Source organism: Rhinolophus hipposideros (assembly GCF_964194185.1).
Source record: "Rhinolophus hipposideros genome assembly, chromosome: X".
In the NCBI taxonomy this organism is placed as follows: Eukaryota; Metazoa; Chordata; class Mammalia; order Chiroptera; family Rhinolophidae; genus Rhinolophus; species Rhinolophus hipposideros.
This window is the reverse complement of record NC_138046.1, coordinates 90,876,536-90,898,778: the sequence shown is the minus strand read 5'-3', so window position 1 is coordinate 90,898,778 and position 22,243 is coordinate 90,876,536. Positions and strand designations below refer to the sequence as shown.

The 22,243-nt window shown below is 37.3% G+C and overlaps 1 protein-coding gene across 9 annotated transcripts in view; it reads left to right on the top strand.

Moving 5' to 3' along the window:
• The window catches only part of KDM6A (lysine demethylase 6A), a 213,356-nt gene that overhangs the window by 71,108 nt on the left and 120,005 nt on the right, over window positions 1-22,243 (top strand). For all 9 annotated transcript variants that reach the window (XR_013992908.1, XM_081041951.1, XM_081041952.1 and 6 more), the window contains exon 4: window positions 1,484-1,533. Coding sequence is in view for 8 of the 9 variants with exons in the window: in XM_081041951.1 (XP_080898077.1) it covers window positions 1,484-1,533 (50 nt within the window). In the remaining variant the exon portion in view is untranslated. The remainder of the gene's footprint in view (window positions 1-1,483; window positions 1,534-22,243) is intronic.

Sequence of the window (22,243 nt, the reverse complement as noted above, 5' to 3'; positions counted from 1 at the left end):
GTCCCTTTTTCTGGCAGGGCTATCACCCTTAGCCTACAGTGTTGTTTCTTTTCATCCTTGTGCTGTCTGTATGGACGTGTCATCAGGCATACCTTTGTTCACTTGTTTTCACAATCTTAACTCAGAGCCGTAATATTTCCAAGCATGTTGAAATCTCTATCACCTATTAAATCGTTATCCCTCTTTATTCCCTCACTCTGTTTCTCTACATCTCTCTTTATTTAATTCCAGAGGAGTTATAATATGGCTTTGGCTTTCTCTTTTTATTCTTTAGTTATGCCTTACGCTGTTACTAAAAAACTTTTTAGGGTGTTTGTGACTTGTAAGGAAATAATTTGGATTAAATGGGTTGATGTCACAGTCTTTTAGGATGTGGTGAAGTCAAATTAGAACCCAGGTTTGTCTAAAGCTTCTTCATATTTTTCCTACTATATCTTGTCGCTTTCCTCGTGGATCTTACTCGAAATGTTAACCACTCCCTAATTTTAACACAAGAAATGCATTTATTTTAACAATTACACAAATAATACGTTCATTGTTTGAAAGAAAGCTTTAGAATACATATAACCATAAAAGGTAGGTAAAGACCCTTCGAGCAACAGCTATGTGTTTGTTCACATCTGTTATTTCTACTGCATCTAGCTTGGTGCCAGTGCCTTAATACTTAAGAAATTGTGAATCCATTAATGACCCATTAGTATTTTATCATCTAGAGGAAAATCTTTTTAAAAAACATTATTGATATAAATCTAGAAACTTATATTACAATACTTTTCAGTATTTAAAAATTGAATTAGACTCAGCAACTTTCTTTAACCCAATGTATCATGTTAATCTTTCCATCTGAGAAACACAGGTTGTAACATTTCAGTTTTACTGCATAAGCATTCTGTCACACAGCTAGAACGATTCTCTATTGGATGTGTAGACTGTTTTTACTATTAACATAATCACTATATTGTCTATTGGAAAACAAAACTCAAATTATGAAAAAAATAATTTGAAGCTTGGTATTCATTTCTTGTTGATTGTATTAAAGGAAGCACCACACACAAAATAGTTCCTTTGCCCTTTGAGGTGGTTGAGCTCTTACTCATTTTTTGGAGGTAAGATCTCTTGTGAGAACAAATAATACATCATATTCTGGAATAGTCTTGGAAAATCTTAATCCTTTTGTCAGATTTGGTCTCTGAGGAAGGTCAAGTGATTCAAGAGGTAACCTAGTTTCTGTTCAGGTGCAGGTCCGAGATCTGACCATGGTTTTACACCCTTGAACTCCAATATATTTGACATTTGTTACCATGTTTGACTGAATAGGGGGCCCGCGGATTTCTAAATTGTTTGGTCTTAAATATCACTGTCTGCTGGGAGGTGGGTTTGGTGGGAAGGTTGTTACAATATTTCTTTTAATGTTTAATGTTTTTTGTATTAATTGATTTTGAAAGGGGATATAATTGACTCATACTTACTTTTTTTCTCTCAGCATTATCTGCATACCAGAGGTACTACAGTTTACAGTCTGACTACTGGAAGGTTAGTGCACATTTGCATGCCTATTTCCTGTTTGCTTTTTGGGCAAGTTACTGTTAGTTATACTCAAATGAATTTTGGTCTGTGTATTTTGTTAATTAAAAATATTACTTCTAGGGAACAGGGATTAAAAAAGGAAAAACAAGTGTTCTTTGTGCAGTCTTGTATTAATCACCTTGTATTTTACTAAAAGAATTAGATTACTCAGACACAATCTGTTAGCCAAAGATGATCCTAAGTGTGAGAATTTGAAAGCAAGTAAGACCAAGGGGCAACAAAATGATTTCTTTGATATTCTTAAATTGGTATCTAGGAATGAAAGAAAGCTGAAGATGGATGTATCAAGCTGTAAAGGGATGGCTTAATGGGAAACTTGTAATGGAAATCTTTCCTGTTACAATCTGTCTGTAATTGAAGCTCTGAGGACAGCTGAACCTGACCATTTTTAAAACGACCTACCTAAATGAAGAACTGTACATGGCAATGAATCAGCTATTTTCTTACTTTAAACAGTGCATAAAGTTACCTGGGCAGGTTAATCTTTTATACCATGTACTTTTATATATACGTTTATTGACCAGTGGGGCTTCCGTATCTGAATTGCCACTTTTTAGATGGATTTTTCTGTTGCCTACTCTGTCTTTTGATTTGTTAAAATTTTAACAACATATTTTGGTAAGTTTTTCTAATGTATTGAAAATGTTCTTTTGTCTGTGGCTTATCTTTTTTTCAAAAAGTTTATTGCAGTATAATTTACACACCAAAAATTCAGCTGTTTTAACTACCCAATTCAGTGACTTTTAGAAAATTTTTAGAGTTGTGCTATCATAACCAGTCTTATTTTAGGACATGTCCATCTCCCCATAATGAAACCTCATGCCCAACTGCTGGCAAATAGTAATCTACTTTCTGTCGGTATGTATTTGTATTTTCAGGGTAGTTCATATAAATGGAATTATATAACATGTGGTCTTTTGTGACTGGCTTTTTTCACTTAGCGTGTGTTTTAGAAGTTTATCCATTTGTAGCATGTATTAATACTTTATTCCTTTTTACTATGTAATAATACTCCATTGTATGGATATATCACATTTTATTTATCCATTCATCAGTTGATGGGCATTTTAGTTTCCACTTTTTGGCTATTGTGAATAATGCTACTATGAACATTTGTGCACATGTTTTTGTGTGGACATACGATGATATTTTTCTTTCTCTTGGGTAGATAACCAGGAGTGTAATTGTTGGGTTATAGAGTAAATTTATGTGTTGTTCCTCATCTTTGGGGGAAACACTGAGTTTTCATCATTGAATATGATATTAGCTGTAAGGTTTCTGTAGCTTTAGATTGAAGAATTTCCCTTCTGTTACACGATTTACTTGGAGGGTTTTTTTTCCCTAATCATTCATAATGAATAGGTATGGCATTTGTTAAATTATTATTCTTCATCTACTGAGAGCCTATGGATTTTTTAAGTTTATTATATGGTTAATTACAGTGCTTGATTTTTCAGATATTCCTTGGGTAATCCCCTTTTAGTCACTTATGTTGTTGGCTTTAACGTTGTAGTATTTTGTTAAGGATTTTTGCAACTTTGTTCATGAGTGATGTTACTCTGTAGTGTTCTTCATATTAACTTTGTCTTATTTTTGCATCAGGATAATTTTGGCCTCATAAAATGAGTTGGGAACTGCTCTTTGCTCTGATGTGTGTATAGGGTTGCTATTATTTCTTCCTTAAATGTTGAATAGAATGTACCAGTAAAGTCATCTGTCTGGGTATAGCTCAAGTTTTCTTTGTGGAGAGCTTTTTAGCTACAAATTCAATTCCGTTGTACCAGGAGTGACAATTAAGTTTGCAAACTTGTTGCAAAGATTTTGCTAACCTTTTTTGATATCAGAGGGATTATTCATTTTGAATTTGTATCAACTGGACAGTTAACCAAGTTTACTGTTTGGAAGTGCTGAAAAGGCTGCGTGGAAAAGTTAGATGACCTGAACTTTTCGCCAACAATTCATGGCTCTTGCATCCCGACAATGTACCAGCTCACACGGCACTGTCTGTGAGGGAGTTTTTAGCCAGTAAACAAATAACTGTATTGGAACACCCTTCCTAACTCACCCGATCTGGTCCCCAGTGACTTCTTTCTTTACCCGAAGATAAAGGAAATATTGAAAGGAAGACATTTTGATGACTTTCAGGACATCAGTGGTAATAGGAGGACAGCTCTGATGGCCATTCCAGAAAAAGAGTTCCAAAATTGCTTTGATGGGTGGACTAGGAGCTGGTATCTGTGCGTAGCTTCCCAAGGGGAGCGCTTTGAAGGTGACCATAGTGATATTCAGCAATGAGGTATGCAGCACTTTTTCTAGGATGAGTTTGTGAACTTAATTGTCCGACCTGTTCAGGGTTTGTTATTTCTTGAATTATTTTTGTTTTGTTCTTTCAAGGAATTTGTCTATATATCATGTAATTGTCAGTTTACTATTTTTTTCTATTAAAATCTTATTTTCCTTTTAATAACTAGAATCTAAGTGAAGTGTATACCCCCTTTCATTCCTGATACTGGTCGTTTGGTCTTCTCTTGTTTTTGATCACTCTGGCTAGAGGTTTATTAACTTCATTGACCTTTGCAAAGAAAGATTTTTTCCCCCATGGATTTTGTTTTTGTTTCTTCAATATTGTTTTTCTGTTTTATATTTCATCGATTTCCTATTTCATTGATTCCCGATTGTCTTTATAATTTGCTTCTGCTTAGTTTGTTTTTAATTTTCTAGTTTCCTAAGGGAAGCTTAGATTATTGATTTTCTATCTTTTTTCTAATTTAATTATTTGAAAGTATATATTTCTCTTACTATTGTTTTAGCTGTAGTCTACAAATTTTTATATTTTATATTTTCATTATTCATTTCAAAATGTTTTCTACTTTAACTTGTGCTTTCTCTGACCCCTTGGAGATCTGTAATATATTTGGCTTCCTATAGTTTGATCATAAATAATATTTAGGTTATTTTAAATATTTCATAGTTAATGATTTCCAATTCTCTTTATACAACATACTCTGTATGATTTCATTCTTTTGAAATGTATTGAGACTTCTTTATTGGTTCAACACTTGAACACTAACCCATGACTTGCATTTGTGGGTTGTATCGTGCTATAATAACAATTAAGTAACAGTGGTGGGTTTTTCAAATCTGTTTTATGATTTTTTTGTCTTTGTCATTTAATTATGCGAGTTAATTATCTCTTCCTATAATCATGCAATTGTCTTTCAGTTTTGGTATTTTTTTTCTTTACTATATTTTGAAGCTCTCGTATTCGGTATATGCACATTTATGATTGTTATTTTTACCTGATGATTTGGCCCCCCTTTTATTATGAAATATATTTACCTCTGGTAATTCTTTTTGTCTTGACATGTGTTTTATCTGGTATTAATACAACCATGCCATCCTTCTTAAGGCTTGTTATTTACATGATATCCTTTTCCTTTCAACCTATCGTTATCTTTTTACAATTCTTCTTTTGTAGATAGCTTATAAATGGGTCTTGCTTTTCACCCAGTCTGAAAATCTCTGCTTTTTTACTTGCATTGTTGTCAACTATTGCATTACTTGTAACTATTTACAGTTAATGTAATCATTCATATGGTTGGGTTTTCATCTTTCATTGACTTTCTTCCTTTATGTTTGTTCCCTTCATTTCTTGGTCTTATTCTCCTTACCTGACCCCTCTCTTTTGATATTTGAATCTATTTTACAATTCACTTTACTTTTCCTATTGGCCTTTTTAGCTGTTCTTTCACTTTTTGTTCAGTGGTGGTTCTAGGGATTATAGTATACACCTTTAATTTTCCACTGTCAAATCTCAGTTAATATTGTGCTAATTCACATAAAATATAAAAAGTTTGCAACCATATAGGTCTGTATCTTACCCACCCTTGTCCTTTATATGATACCGAAGGAGCAGTGTGTGTCTCTCTGTGAGTCCCCAACTGATGTAGGGGACTTTGGAGTGAGTGTGGTCTGGTATCTTGTCTCCTGAGACCGAAGAATGGAAACAGGGACCCAGGAGAGGCGAAGAGTTTTTAAAAGAGGATAGTTTGTTGAAAGCAACGGGTCAGAGCTCCTGAGTGGGAGGGGGTCTTGAATGGGGGTGCCCTGTGACTTAGGCAAAAGCTCTTTTATAACTTCCCCTTGCCTGCTTAGGGAAGAGGAGCTGGGGCCTTTTAATGCCTTTTAATGAAATTCGTCTACCAGGTTTTGTTCTGCTTGCCCATCCTGAAGGAATTAGCAAAATAACTCACTTTTATCTATCAGATCTGCTCCGTTTGTTAGGCCAAAAGGAATTTTAGGATTAACCTCAAGGCCTTGTTACATTTTTTCCTGGAGCAAAGGAGTGATTTCAAAACCTGGAGTTTCAGGATATGGCTGTCTTTTGTTTATTCCACCAGGAACCTACCTGTCTACATAAGGACATGCTGACTGACCTGTTTCCATACTTGGTATATGTATTTGATCTGCATTATTAACTCCAAGATGTTATTTTGCTTTGGACAGGCCTGTATATTGCAGTGTAATAGTAATTGTTTATATTTACCCATTTCTTTACCATTTCTGATGCTCTTCATTACTTTCTGTAATCGTTTCCACGTACTATCATTTTCTTTTAGGCCAAAGAACTTTATCTAGCATTTCTTACAGTAAAAGTCTGGTGGGGATGAATCCCTTTTACCTGAAAATATTTTTTGACTTCATTTTTAAGGGCATTTTTTTATGGATAGAGAATTATGCGTATGCTAAGACAGAGGGATTGTAATGGTCACACTAATTCTTCTATTTTGACATTTGGTTCTCCAGTATAATTTGATTTAACGAATGTAATTTAGCTTGGGACTTTTTGAAAGCTTTTTTTCCATTTGCCTCTTAATGATTCCTATACATTTACTCTGCAGACCAGTTTTAAAGTTTCTATTGACTTCCACCCAGCGCTGGCCCTGGGAGAGGTTTTGCATCTGTATAGGATCCATTCAGGGCTCCAACTTAAATCTACATAAGGAATGCAAAGGTTGTGATAAACAGCTTAACTGCACCTTCCCCCACCCCAACGGACCAAGTCGAACTCAATAGAAAATTCCACTGCAGGCCTAAGCAATTTACATCCTGGTTTGAAAATATAAAACTTGAGACCAAACAAAGACGTGACGCGCAGTACGTTTCCAGCAGATTCTGTCCAACGGACTCTTCTCTTATTTTAATAAACCTTCTCTTCTATATTTCTGCCTAACTAGTGAATTCCTCCACGACCCGCGAGCGAGCAGCTACAACAGAGGTTCACTTGCCTTTTTTTTTTTTTAAGTGAAGTTCTGCTGTCTTTTTGCCCCTACAGATTTTCTGATGACAAATTAGCTCTAAATTGAACCACTGTTCTGTTTACAATGTATTGCTTGCTCCTTTCAATACTTTCTTTTTATCTTACCTTTGGCTTCCTATAGTTTGATCATGACATATCTCTACGTGGTTGTCTTCATGTTTATCCCATTTGAGCATCTTGAACCTGCAATAAATTTGGGGAATTTTTGTCATTATTTCTTCAAAGTAATTTTTTTGTTCATTCTCCGTTCTCTCCTTCTGGGGATCCAATTCCACGTAGGTTAGATAATTTATTTTTATATAAATGTCTTTGAGGGGGTTTTTGTTTTTTCTTTTTCTCGTCAGTCTTTACATTGAATAATTTGCTTGTCTGTTTTGAAATTCATTTTCTCTTTCCTTTATCATCTTAATTTAGTTCTTCCGTCCATTGAATTTTATTTTAGATACTATATTTTTCAGTTTTCGATTTTCCATTGGGTTCTTTATTATTTCTCTGTTGAGGTTTCCTGTCTTTTTAATACTCATGAGCACTTTTTGTTTTATTTAGTTGCTGATAATTAAAATAGCCACTGTAAAATCCTTGTCTGTCATTTCTAGGATCTTTGTCATTCTGGGTTTGATCTCAGTTTTTCTTTTTTCTTAAGAATGTGTTCTATTTTCCAGGATCTATGTGTGTTGTGTTATTTTGTGTTGGGTACTGGATATTATGAAAATTATGCTAACTCTTGATTCTGTTATTTTTTTTTCTAGTGTTTTTTTTTCTCTTTATCTCAGGCAGTTATCTTTGTTGACTTTGAACTGCAAACTCTGTTTTCTTGGTGGCAGCTTAAGTATCAGTTTAGACCTTTTGTCTTTAACTTAGTTGTTTTGAGGCTAACTTGCATAGAGGAGTCAGCCAGACATGTGGAGAGACAGAATGTAGGGTTCCCCTCTCTGGCTCTTTCCCTTCTCGGATTTCCCTTGATTCAGTGGGATTTGATTTCTTCTGGTTTCAGTCTTCTGCTTTTCAGAATCTTCAGAAAGACTTGATTTTTCTACCAGTGACCCACTGTCATGTATACTATGCCTGGCATCAAGTTAATAGTTGTGAAAATGGGAATTCACTCCATACAACTTTTCTTCTCCAAGTTTGGCCTTCTTTTGTAAGTTTCCTATTGCTGCTTTAACAAATTACCACACCTTTAGTGGGTCAAACAACACAAATTTAATTATCTAAAAGTTTTGGAAGCCAGAGTCCAAAATGAGTCTTATGGTGTTAAAATCAAGTTGTCTCAATAGGGCTGATTCCATTTGGAGGCTCAATTGAGGAATCCGTTTTCTTATCTGTTCCAGCTTCTAAAGCCTGCCTATATTCCTTTGGATAATGGCCCCATGTCACATTACCTTTTGTCCCCACATTGCAGTCTTTGACCTTTGACTTTCTTGCCTCCCTCTTATTAAGGATACTTGTGATCGCATCTGGCCTACCTGGATAATCCAGGATAACCCTCTCATCTCATGATCCTTAATTTAATCACAACTACAAAGTGTCTTTTGCTGTGCCAGATAAATATTTTCAGTTTTAGGGATTAGTATATGGACATCTTCAGGACCATTATTCAGATTACCGTATCGCCCCACCAGAATCTGCCTATTTCTGTTTACTCCCCCCGACCCCAATTAAACAGTATCTTGAGGTAGAGAGCACCGAAGTTGGACATTTATATAACTCACAAAGTGATTTCTCTGATAAATGTATCTACCTGGCATCGTACATAGTACAGTATTATGGATTATATTCCTGTAAAGACTTCTGTCAATTCAAGTCAGGGTTTTTATACCCAAAGTGTTTTGGTGGTTGATTTGTGATAAACTTTAAAATTCAGAATAGTCAATTAGGGATCATTGATTTGTAATATGTAATGAAACCTGTCTTTGTTTAACATTTGAAAATTAAATGTTTATTATGTAATTAAAAGTTTTCTTGAGAGACCATACTTTTCATTACCTAGTTTAGTACAAATGACAGCCATTTTGAAATGGTGAAAATTTGCCAGTTCTCTCATGACTATAAACACCTTACTAATACTAGCATATGAGAACAAAAACTTCACAGTTTATTCTGTATACCATGTAGAAATGGCACAAGAATTAAGAAACAGTGTAGGGGAAGAAAACCTTTCCTCTGATCTTTCAGGTTCTGTGACTGGGTCCTGTGAATCATACTTACAACAGACAGATTAATAGATTGAAAAAAACCTATTTACACATGTAATGCATAAACTTTCAGGAGAACTCAGTAACTCATAAGAGTGGTTAGAATTTGGGGTTATATACCGACTTAGGTGATGGAGAGCAGGAGACGGCACTTAGGGGAAAACAAATGATTTTGGAAGGATAAGTGGGCTCTTAAGGGACTCAATGGGAGATATGATAGTCTTGGGACAATGTCTGTTAGAGTTGCTCCTTGGACAGGGGTTTTATGACAATTGAGTTCTTTGGGAAGCTCTGCTTTTAGCATATAAGGGATTTCAGCAATTAAAATCTGTCAGCTCAAAGTAATTGTTATGCCAAAGTAGTGTATTTTGGGGTATCATGTCTTCAACAACAATGATAACAAAATCTAAATTCAGTTATGAGTCAGATAAGTTTAGAAATTGCTGTTGCGGTTTATGGTATAAAGTAAAAAGGTAGGAATAAAAAATTGTATGTTATCTGTTAATGCTATGTATTTCCATATACAAGTAGAAGACTAAGGATATGCACTGTATGTTTAAATGTGAAGAAGTCCTGGTGCTTTCTGATTACTTTTATCATGTGTAATTTATTAAACAATTTGCAATACACTTTTATAATAGTTCCCGTTATCTATAAGGGATACTTTCCAAGATCCCCTGGGGATGCCTGAAACCATGGATAGTACCAAACCCCTTATACTATTTTTTTCTTGTATGTACATACCTATGATAAAGTTTAATTTATAAATTAAGCACAGTAAGAGATTAACAATAATAACTAATAACAAAATAGGACAATCATAGTGTAACAGTTATGTGAATGTGGTCACTCAAAATATCTTATTGTACTGTACTCACCTTTTCTCTTAAAGGAAGCACTTTATAGCTTCTCTGGCATATCTGAATTGGCAGCATCACTACTCTTGCACTTTGGGGCCATTATTAAGTAAAATACAGGTGACTTGAACATAAGCACTGATAAGCCAGACAGCTGATCGGATAAGCTAGACAGCTACTAAGTGACTAACACAGGGAGCATATACAACATGGATACACTGGACAAAGGGATGATTCGGGTCTTGGGTGGGATGGAGTGAGATTTCATCATGCTTCAGAACGGCACATAATTTAAAATCTATGAATTATTTATTTCTGGAATTTCCCATTTAATATTTTTGGACTGTGGTTGACCTTAGGTAACTGAAACCACAGAAAGCGAAACCACAGATAAGGGAGGACTACTGTACTTCAAGAAATCAGAGCTTATGGAGGAGAATAATTTGCTTATGTTTTGGTATGCTAAATTTAGACAGTTCATGTCCTTAAAGCCGACTCACCAAGGAAGTTTGTTTTACTCCTTGATTCAATACATGCTAGAAGATTGTAATGGTGTATTTCTTACCAGGAATGAAAATTGTGATCTTTCCTAATTGGGGCTTATTAGCAAGATTTTCTTTAGCCAGTTTAGCTCCCATATGGTTTTAATTTTTTTGTTAATGTTGCAGTGATGTGGGATTAGGGGTTAATGTTGGGTAGGGGATAGATTTTTATGGAGAGAATTATTATAATGGAAAAACCTCAAGATTCTTCTAATTCAAATTCATGTTTTGAATTTAGAAATATATCAAGTATTTAAATATACCAGTCTTGAAGCTTTATAACATGAGAATATTTAGAACTTTAAGGGAAGATAGAACTTTATATTTCAACAAGCATGATGTTTAACCTGGAAATTTTTTTTTTTTTTTTTTTTTGCCCAGAAAGGCAGAAACCACGAGAATGAGATCTTTTAAAAAGTTTGTAGGAAAAGTTAAAAAGCAGTATATTTGAGAATAAGGCTTAGATTCTTTTTAAAGTTTGCAATTTTAGAAGCAGAACACATCTTAGAAATCATTATTTAATCTACTTTATGGACTGGACATTCTGTGTTCAGGTGATTAAGGAAGCCCAATGGTCAGCACAAACTGGTCAATGAACTAGTGCAATATGTGCTCCTCTTACTTTTCAGTGAATTTTTCTGTTAAACTACTTATGTCAGTCACTAACTAGCTGTTTTACATTCATTGACAAGGGCTTTGTTGTCAATAAAGGGATAAGTAAGACAGTTACTACTTTCAAATTGCCCACATTCTTGTGAAGGAGACACAAATAAGCATGTGAGGTCGGAGAATTAAATTCGGGAACTTGTTGCAACGATGTTGCTAACCTTTTTTTTTGATATCAGAGGGATTATTCGTTTTGAATTTGTACCAACTGGACAAAACAGTTAATCAAGTTCACTATTTATTCCAATTTTAGTATATGTGCTGCCGAAGCGAGCACAAGTTCACTATTTGGAAGTGCTGAAAAGGCTGCATGAAAAAGTTACACGACCTGAACTTTTCACCAACAATTCATGGCTCTTGCATCACGACAATGCACCAGCTCACAGGGCACTGTCTGTGAGGGAGTTTTTAGCCAGTAAACAAATAACTGTATTGGAATACCCTCCCTACTCACCTGATCTGGCCCCCAGTGACTTCTTTCTTTACCCAAAGATAAAGGAAATATTGAAAGGAAGACATTTTGATGACATTCAGGATATCAATGGTAATATGACAACAGCTCTGATGGCCATTCCAGAAGAAGAGTTCCAAAATTGCTTTCAAGGGTGGACTAGGCCCTGGCGTCTGTGCATAGCTTCCCAAGGGGAGTACTTGAAAGGTGACCATAGTGATATTCAGCAGTGAGATATGTAGCACTTTTTCTAGGATGAGTTCGTGAACTTAATTGTCGGACCTCGTAGGTTTTGGTGACTGATATATTGGAGGTGTTGAGGGCTTATTAGGGAGGTAGAAGTGTGTGTCTTTGTGTAAAGGGTATGGGAGTCTTAGTGGGGGTTAAGAAAGACTCCACAGAGCAGTTGAAACTTGAGGGAAGGGTTAATGAGAGTTTTCCAGAAAGGTGACCTGGAAAGGCATTCCAAAAAGGGAACTGAGTCAGCACAAGAAAGTTCAGATAGGTTGTTTAGAGAGCTCCCAAGTTCTTGGTCTGGAGAGAGGTCCAAAAGCTTTTATCTTAAAGGGTAAAATAGTAACTTTTTAGGCTTTGTGGGACAAGAGGCAAAATCAGCTGTTCATATTATGTATGTACTTAGCTAATCATTTACAATGTAACCATTATAAAATATAAAAGTCCTGTTTAGCTTGTGGCCCTTTTAGAGCCTGGGTTATTGTTGGGGCCCTCAAAGTGGGGGAAAGGAAAGCAAGGGCCAGATAGATGGTAAGTGGATTTGCAACAGTTAGCACAGATCTGGAGGCTTAGATTTGTCTTAATATTTGTTCAGTATCTAGTCAAATTCTATAGTGCTGGAAATCACTGTCATAAACTTAAATAAATCACAGTGACTTCCAGGGATTGGTTGGAATTGCATTGACTTTGCATATTTATTTAAACTCTTTCCATAAAGTTCTTGTGCGTATTATAAAGTAATGTATTTTATATCTTGAAATTTTATTGATATTATAAATGTTTCATTTTTTCTTTGCGGGTATATAGAACTGGATTTCGCTTTTGTATGTTAAGTTAAATTCATCAAGCAACTTCACTAATTTACTAAGTTGGCAAATTTGAGTATGTTACTTTCGATTTTCTGTATAGACTACCCAACCCTTTGTAATTAATGATATTTTGTTTGTTCATTTCCAATTTTTGTGAATTTTTCTCCTATGTGGTAACTTGGATGCCAACAAAGTATTAATTGAAAGATGCGATATAGTACCTTTGTCTTGTTTCCTTCTTTTTTTTTTTTTCCTGTTTTTAAATTAGTTTATTGGGGTGACAATTGTTAGTAAAGTTACATAGATTTTAGGTGAACAGTTCTGTATTATATCATCTATAAATCCTATTGTGTGTTCACCACCCAGAGTCAGTTCTCCTTCCATCACCATATATTTGATCCCTTTTACCCTCATCTACCCCTCTCCCCCCTTACCCTCTGGTAACCACTAAACTATTGTCTGTGTCTATGAGTTTTTGTTTCTCATTTGTTTGTCTTGTTCTTTTGTTGTTTTTTGGTTTATATACCACATATCAGTGAAATCATATGGTTCTCTGCTTTTTCTGTCTGACTTATTTCGCTTAGCATTATACTCTCAACATCCATCCATGTTGTCACAAATGGTCCTATTTCATCTTTTCTTACCGCCGAAGAGTATTCCATTGTGTATATGTACCACAACTTCTTTATCCATTCATCTCTCAAAGGACATTTTGGTTGTTTCCATGTCTTGGCCACCGTAAACAAAGCTGCAATGAACATTTGAGCTCACGTGTCTTTATGGATAAATGTTTTCAGAATTTTTTGGTAGATACCCAGGAGAGGGATTGCTGGGTCATAAGGTAATTCTATTAATGTTTTGAGGAACCTCCACACTGCCTTCCACAGGGGCTGTACCAGTCTGCATTCCCACCAACAGTGTATAAGGGTTCCTTTTTCTCCACAGCCTCTCCAACACTTGTTACTATTTCTCTTCTTGATCACAGCCATTCTAACAGGGGCGAGGTGATATCTCATTGTGGTTTTTATTTGCATTTCTCTCATGATTAATGATGTTGAGCATTTTTTCATTAGTTTATTTGCCATTTGTATGTCCTCTTTGGAAAAATGTCTCTTCATGTCCTCTGCCCCTTTTTTTCCACTGGGTTGTTTTTGGTTGTTGTTGTTGCATTGCATGAGTTCCGTGTATATTTTGAATACTAGCCCCTTATAGGAGGCACTGTTTGCAAAAATCTTCTCCCATTCATTTGGTTGCCTCTTTATTTGGTCGATGGTTTCTTTTGCTGTGCAGAAGCTTTTAAGTTTGATATAGTCCCATTCATTTATTTTAGCTTTTACTTCCCTTGACTTTGGAGTCAAATTCATAAAATGCACTTTGAACCCAAGGTCCATAAGTTTAGTACCTATGTTTTCTTCTATGCAGTTTATTTTTTCCGATCTTATGCTTAGTCTTTGATCCATTCTGAATTAATTTTAGTATGTGGTGACAGATAGCAGTCCACTTTCATTCTTTTGCACGTTCCTTTCCAATTCTGCCAGCACCATTTATTGAAGAGGCTGTCTATTCTTCATTGTATGCTTTTGGCTTCTTTGTCAAAAACTATCTGTCCATATTTATGTGGTATTATTTCTGGGTTCTCAATTCTATTGTTTCCTTCTTAAAAGGAATATTTTAAATATTATTTTACCATTTAGTATGATTACTTAAAGTTTTGTGTGTGTTTTTCTTTTTTCCCCCCTTTTTTTGTGTGGTATATAGCAAACTAAGAATAGAAAGGAACTTCCTTACTCTAATGAAAGCCAACTTTTAAAAATTTCAATTTAGAAGTCTAAACATTTGTTTTTGAAGTCTAAACATTTTTCATGCAAAAAGCATTGTATGCAAATGCCTTTTCTGCATTCACTGAGATAGTTTTGTACTTTTTCTCCTTAAATCAATCTTGTATATCTGAGGTAAGTTCAAATCGGTGTCAAGTTTTTATTATTGTTAGATATTTCTGGATTGGTAGTATCTTTGCATCTTTCTTCATAATTGCAATTGGCCTATATTTTTCCTTTTTTGAGTTGTCTTTATTTGATGACTTGGAGGTGGTTCTACATTCCAAGGAGTTGGTCAGAGGAAGAGGAAGCAGAGTGCAACAGTCTTTTTCCTTTGAGGGAATCATGAGATTGACATACCCCTTTACACACATTTTAGGGGCCAGAATTTAGGAATATGAGTACTCCTAGCTGCAAGGGAGGCTGAGACATCTAGTTTGTCTGATCACGGTAATAGTCTAGAAAACAGTAAGGGAAGTTATACATGTTGCAAAAGATTGTACTAGTAATACAAAATAATACATTTTATTGTAAATAAGGGAATTAATGTCTGTGTGACACGAATGTGTTACTGTTTCACTTAATTTTTTTTTTTAGTTAATTGGAGGGTAATTATAAACTTCAGTAGGAAAGGGAAAAGCTTGGCTGCTGAACTGGCATAAGGAGTCCTGTAGTCTAGATTTTAAGAAAATTCAATATTGAGTACTGACATCCAGGGTTCCTACTCAGAGAAAGTTACATCCCTAGTCTTGTACAGCTCAGTTATTTTCATTGTCTCAGCACCTGCCAGCTCCGCTCTAATGAAAAGGTTGCCAGCATTCCATCTTCATTGTTTGTTCGTTTTTAATGTCATCCATGGCAAACTCACCATGATGAGTTTCCTACTTGAGTGGTTCAGCATACTTCCAGGTACCTACCAGTTGCTGATTTTGTAATCTGGTTGTAATGCTGCTTAGGTTTTGAGTAGTCTTGACTATAAATCTCTTATTTCTAAGTCCTCTTATTTTTAATATGTAATTTTTTTTACAGCATGTGACACTTATCAGTAATTTTATGTGTCATGCTATATCCATTGAGCAGTTACCATGTGCTAGATAATTTTCTTGGTAGTGTTAGATACATTGCCTCCTTTATTTCTCTCAAAAATTCCGAGTTCCAGGTAGTATTTTCAGTATTTTACATGTATGATCTTATTCCCCAAGGCAACTCTGAAATTGAGACTCAGTTAATTTGTTTCATGAGTGTTAATAGTAAGTGACAAGGCTGGAATTCTAAACCAAGTCTGATTTAATGATCACTATGCAGTACCCCTAATAGGTTTTAGAAGCAGAACTTCTGCTGTATTTGGCCTGATGGACATAATGAGCTTTAGTAACCTCAGGTGTCCAAAAGGTAGTTCAGCTATTAGGAAGTGATCAGTATAAATTGAATCAGCAAAGTATTAAATTCTTTGATGAAACATGTATAACAGATTATTTAAGCCTAGAAGAGGTGGATTTATTCAGCAGCAAACCTCTCCTAAATACCTTATGTATGCCAATTACTTTGTCATAGGGATCAAAAGACGACTTGGGTTCTCTCTCTACAATTTATAGAGTCATATTCTAGTTGTAGAGGTAAATAGCATAACTGTAATAGACATGGATACTCGTTTGGAAACATGTCAGAAACCTAACTCTCTTTGGGCTTGGGAATGTGTCGGATAATACTCCTGGAAGGAAGAAGTAAGAGATGTGTTAACGGATGGATAGGAATTTGCCAGATTGAGAAGTGAGTTAAAGAAATGACGACATGAGCTTTTTCAGCAGAGGAAACAAACATGTTTAAAATCACAGACATGTGTAAGAGCATATTTTATTCGTAGATGTGCATGTTATTTATCCTGCTTGAAGTGATGGCTATGAGATTGGAAAAATTGAGAAAGAGTCATAAAATGAAGACTCTTAAAGTCAGGGTAGGTTGTAGGCACTCTTCAGATGAGTTTAAAATAATGCTGTGGGGACAGAATCCTAGAAAGCAGTTTCCAGGCTCTTGGCCTCACATAGAAAGGTGCTGGCTCAGGTAGTAAATGGCCATCATCTGTGATTGGATGGCCATCAGCTGTGGCTAGTTGGCCGTCAGCTGTAACCCGTAAGCCATTGGCCACTAATACAACTGCCGTGGCTATGCTAGCAGAAGAGATGGGGGCTAGCAAGAGCGGATTGCAGAGAGGCGGATGCCGCCGGCGAGAATATAGTGATATGACTTCCCTACTTATGGTTCCGTGGGTGTTCCTGTTTGGCCTCACCATGTCCTGCGTTCTTATGTGGGGAGCGGGAGCAGAGACCCCGCCTGCCGCCCTGCACACGACACATGGCATAGTCGGCAGAATACGGTGCTGGCTAAAGCTTTCCGAAGGGCAGTGGAGCAGTTTGTGCGTATGAAAGCTCAGTCTGAGGAAGACCAGGAGGAGCAGCTGCCGGAGAGCTCGATCCCCCTGGAGGGGTGGAAAGATGTGGATGGTTCCCCAACCAGCAGAGGCCGGAGAAAGTGAAGGTTGTTGCCGCCCTGTGGGCTGGGAAGTTCTTGCTGAGACAGCCTGGATGCAGGACTTGTAGTCCCAGGAGGAAACGCTTGCTGAGTCCTCCGGGGGAGATGAGGGTGAGGTCAAGATCGTCCCTCACCCCCAGGACAGCCCTGGCGAATGACTATGGACTATGGGGAATTGCCTTCCATCCCTAATTTAGTGGTCCACTTGACTATTTGGGAACATACCACCACGTAGTGGAACTGGCGGATGTTTGCTTTTGTGTCTTGACTGGCCGCCATCGAGAATATGTAAGCACCTTGATGTGAGCTGCTGTTGTTCCAGCACGGTACCCTGAGACGCCCAGAGAGTGGCAGTGCCCTGAGAACCCTGGCTGTGCTCAGAGAGATTGGTGGTACCCTGAGAAGCCCAGGAAGTCTGGCTGTGCCCAGAAGGACTGGTGGTGCCCTGAGAAACCCTGGCTGTACTCAGAGAGCCTGGCTGTGTCCAGGATATTGCATTTACCTCCAGGCTCCTCACACAGGGCCCCTCGTGGAAGACGCTTGTCGTGTAGATTGTGAGGCGAGAACCTGTAGGGGTGGAGTGTGGGGACAGAGCCCTAGAAAGCAGTTTCCAGGCTCTCGGCCTCACATAGAAATGTGCTGGCTCGGGTAGTAAATGGCCATCAACTGTGATTGGATGGCCATCAGCTGTGGCTAGTTGGCCGTCAGCTGTAACCCATAAGCCATGGTCCACTAATATAACTGCCGTGGCTATGCTAGCAGAAGAGATGGGGGCTAGCAAGAGCGGATTGCAGAGAGGCGGATGCCGCCGGCGAGAATATAGTGATATGATTCCCCTACCTATGGCTCCGTGGGTGTTCCTTTTTGGCCTCACCATGTCCTGAGTTCTTATGTGGGGAGCGGGAGCAGAGACCCCGCCTGCCACCCCACAGGACAAATGTCATGTTTGAGTTTTTGGAAGCTCATTGGCAGTGATGTGGAAGGTAGATTGAAAGGAGGAAGTGGAACGGGAGGTTCAAGTTTGGGAGATAAATTACAAAACTGTTGAAACAGGTCAGGCAGAGAAAGTTGAGATTTTAAATTACCTACAGAAAGGCAGTAGAAATATAAAGGGGATGGATTGAAAGGTTTTTAGATTGTAAAACAAGCTTTGTGAGTTGAATGAGTGTGGCTTTTTGGTGGAAAGGAGGTGAGAGAAGGAAAGGAGGACTACTTTTTGTCTTAAGTAGTGACATTGTTACTACTATCTAAAATCTACAATACAGTTAAAGAATCATTAGAGCATCAGACTCTTCCGTTCAGTGTAAGATTCATAGTTTCAGTTATTTGTAGTGTATGCAACAGGTTGAGGTAACCAAAATTCATTCCTGGAGCTCTGGAATGCCTTTATTCACACACCTGTCACTTGGGTCCCCAATAGGATGAACAGAAAATTTTTTTCTCCACTGTGTATCACTGGCTATGTGGAATTAGTATCAGAGAAGAATGAGGTTAAGAAGTTTGATAATTTTTTAATAGTTTGGCTTGATTTTATTTTTTAATGATATCCCTATATAAAAATATGATTGTCTTCAAAGGTGATTACTGGAGTATGGGATGCACTATAATGAAGTTGCTGTTCTACCCAAAGATTGGCAACATTATAATAATATCTTGATAATCTTATCATTTAGAACCCAATTAGTTACTCTAAGAGACTATCTTTGGCTTTGATATTGTCTAATAAAAGTTTTAGAAACTTGAATATTACTTTTACTAATCTCTTTTATGAATCTCACCCTCTCTGTCTGGGAAACAGCTGCCTTCTTACTGTTGCATACTTGTAGAATACTAGGGTCTAAATTTTCCTGAAAAAATCCAAACCTTGGGAAATAGAAAATAGCTGTGGCCTCACAGGGGTGGTGGGAGTGGGGCAGTGTTCTGATTTTAAATTTACTGGCATTCTACTGTCATTAAAGCATGTTTTCCGTTAAAATTATGATATGTTCATGACTGTCACTTCATTTCCTGCCCAGTCTAATTTTTACACAAGGTTATTATTGCTCGTTACTGTTGGAAGGAAATACATTTTTCCCTGGCAACTTGGACCCAGTGATTGGGGACCTGCAAATTAACTGACAATAGATGAACAAGAGAAAAGAGAAAGTTTGTTTACACTTGTATGCTGGTGTTGCTTAGTAATGAGTGACTCCCTCAGTAGCCAGAGATAGTGGTTTATGTATAAACCTAACAAAACGGGGGTGGGGGGGTGGAGAGTGGGGGTGTTAGGGCTTCACTGGGAAAGTATGGAAGGTTCTTTAGAACTTAACAAAATGGAGTGGGGCTGGTTAGGGCTTCATTGAGAAGGTAGGGAAAGTTCTGTTGGACTTTCTGATGCTGATGGGTAGCTGAATTCATACTTCCCAGTGCTAAGGGTCAGTGTTTTCGCAATCAGTAAACTCCCATGGAGGGGAGTCATTGTCAGCTGTATTTTTAGGATGCTCTTCTTAAGTTTAGATAATGTTTATTTCTGTTGCTGCTGATTGTTTAGATGTTTTCAGTTTAAAGTAATTTTCATACCACTTTGGTGGACTGTTAATCCCTTCATCACTGGTGAGCATAGCATACTAAAAGGAGGAGGAGGAGGAGGAAAGGAAACATTTAGGCAAAGAAAACAAGCTTTCCTAGAAACCCCATGGTAGAAATATGCTTGTCTCACTGGCTAGAACTGTGTCACGTTGCCAACTTTTTCTCACTGAGAGTAGCCAAGAAAAAGGGGATTGGTTAGCCGCAGTACCTTCAATGGGATTTCATAGACAGATTGTGTTGTTCTAAGGCTCACGGTTTTTGTATACTTTAGTTTATCACTCTTGTTTTCCAGTCCACTTTTACATAGGTGTATTTTCATGAAAATAGAAAACCTCTCAGTGCCCTTTCCATCAATTTGGAAATAGTCTGGGGAAACAGAGAAGCTGAGGAACAGCTGGAAAGAATAAGGCTTGTAGTGTCTTAACTCCAGGGGACTGCAGAGTTTTCCCCTCTTACATCTGGGGTTGTATAGCCTAGAGCTCTGATTATGGAACATAGAACATTTAGGAGTTACTCAGCTATGTTGGGGGGATCAGTGAAATCACCACTATAAACTTGGGTATTGTTACCGGGTTGTGGTAATATTCCTCGTCTCTTTGTCTTCTTGAGGGAAAGAAATCTGTCGAGTGAGAAGACAGTGTTTCGTGCAGGTAAGGGATAGTAAAAAGTTTATTAGTAAAGGCAGATACACTCCAAGATGTGGAGCAGACCAATCCCAAGAGGGGGAAAGGCCTCTCATAACATTGTATGAAGGCTTTTATTTCTATAGGTAGAATTGCCTCTTCCACTTCTTCTTGTTATTTCTTCCCCTCCTGCTGAGGAGCCCATTCCTCCCTTTGGATTCTCAAGTCAGTTCCTATTTTCTTTTTTTTTTTAGGATTTGTTGAGAGCTCACTAAAATGGTCCTGATAAGTAGGATGTATACTATAATAAGCGGGCTGTCTTACTTCTCTGGCTTCTAGCAGCATATTCCTTAGATACAGGCATATGTGTAAGCCCGGAATCCTGCAGGGCTAGTAAGGCATTGGTGCCCTAAGTGAGGGCAGCTGCAAGAGGGCTTGACGTAAGTAGGAGCTGCAGCAGGGGGCTTTCTAACCAGAGCTACGTCGTTCTTTCTGCTCATTTCTATCTATCTGTCTACCCTGTCAGGATTGGTGAACTGCTAACTTAATGAACCACGTCCTGGACAATAATTTTGCTATAGACACAGTACTTCAATATAAATTGATAGTAGTAATTTCATCAAGTTATACTTTTTCAATTTGGGGTTGTGATGGGTATTGTAATACAGTTAGGTCAGAGGTTGGCAAACTTCTTTTGTAAAAGGGCAGATAGTAAGTACTTTAGGCTTTGTAAGCCTAAATAGTCTCTCTGTTCCAACTACTCCGCTCTGCTGTTGGAGCAGGAAGCAGCCATAGACAATGAGTAAATGAGTGGGTGTAGCTGTTCCAGTAAAACTTTATTTGGAAACCAGGTGGCTGGCTGGATTTGGCCCATTTGTGTGCCATAGTTTGCTGGCTCCTGATGTAGATACTATAACCTCTAAGGATTTGGACTGAAGCAGGAGTACATTTTATAAATAGTACATTTCCAGAAAGTTACTCCCCTAACTCCTCACAGTAGGTTGAAGAATGACTGCATCACATTTAAAATCATTTTCATATCAGGGCCTTTGCTTTGGTTATCCTTTTGCATAAACCCATGTTTCTCAGTGGGGGTGCTATTGGCATTCATATCCTCAGGTCACTATTTTCAAGGACCTGTGATTTAGAATCCTTGGCTGAGATGGCTTGTTTTTCCTTCCTAGCCATCCTTGAGATACAGTACCCAAGTACTGTATCCTAGTCCTTATTAAACTTCATTAACTCTTAAATGGTTGTAGCTTGGAACATATTATTATGCACTGTTGACTTAAGACACATCTAAACCTGTAGAGCATTTTTTGTGTGTTTATTTGAGACAAACTGACGACAATTGCCAGGAAGCAAAATCTCAATGGATTGAAAGAAAATGCTCTGGAGAGTGGCAGTTTTGCAGCTTATTTTATACACATTACGATCAAAGGAGTAAATGTAAGGAGGGTGGTTATATGAAATTCATTAGTGGTAGAGTAAGGAGGCAGGAGAAAGAAAAGCAGGGAAATCTCTGGGATTGGATAAAAAGGCAAAATAGAGAAACACATACTTTTACATTAGTGGGTACAGGATAGTTAATTAACATTTATAGCACATAGAGTTGAGCTCTGAGGGGTCAGGAAAAGAAGATTACACTGACATTTCATAGGCATGTTATCTTAGGTGCAAAAAGACAATAGACAGTTTCACTTAAAGTAAAAAATGACCTTTGTCAAGGAAGCTATAGGCTTAGGACATGACTACTTGCCATGACCCACTTTTATATGGAATTTTTATGTTCAGACCATCCTATGTGGTTACTTTTAATCTCTGAGTTTGTAAAGCCCACCATACACGTCTCCCCCGGGCTTGTCAGGTTTGGTATGTGGACCCTTTTTTGTCCACAGCACTTAATTTCATAATCTTTTGTCATTAGATTATAAATTCATTGAGGATAGGAATTTTTGTCTTGTTTTGTTCACTATTGTCTTCCCAGTGCTGATAACTCTGCTGTGACTCATAATAGGTGCTCAATAAATGTTTGAATTACATTG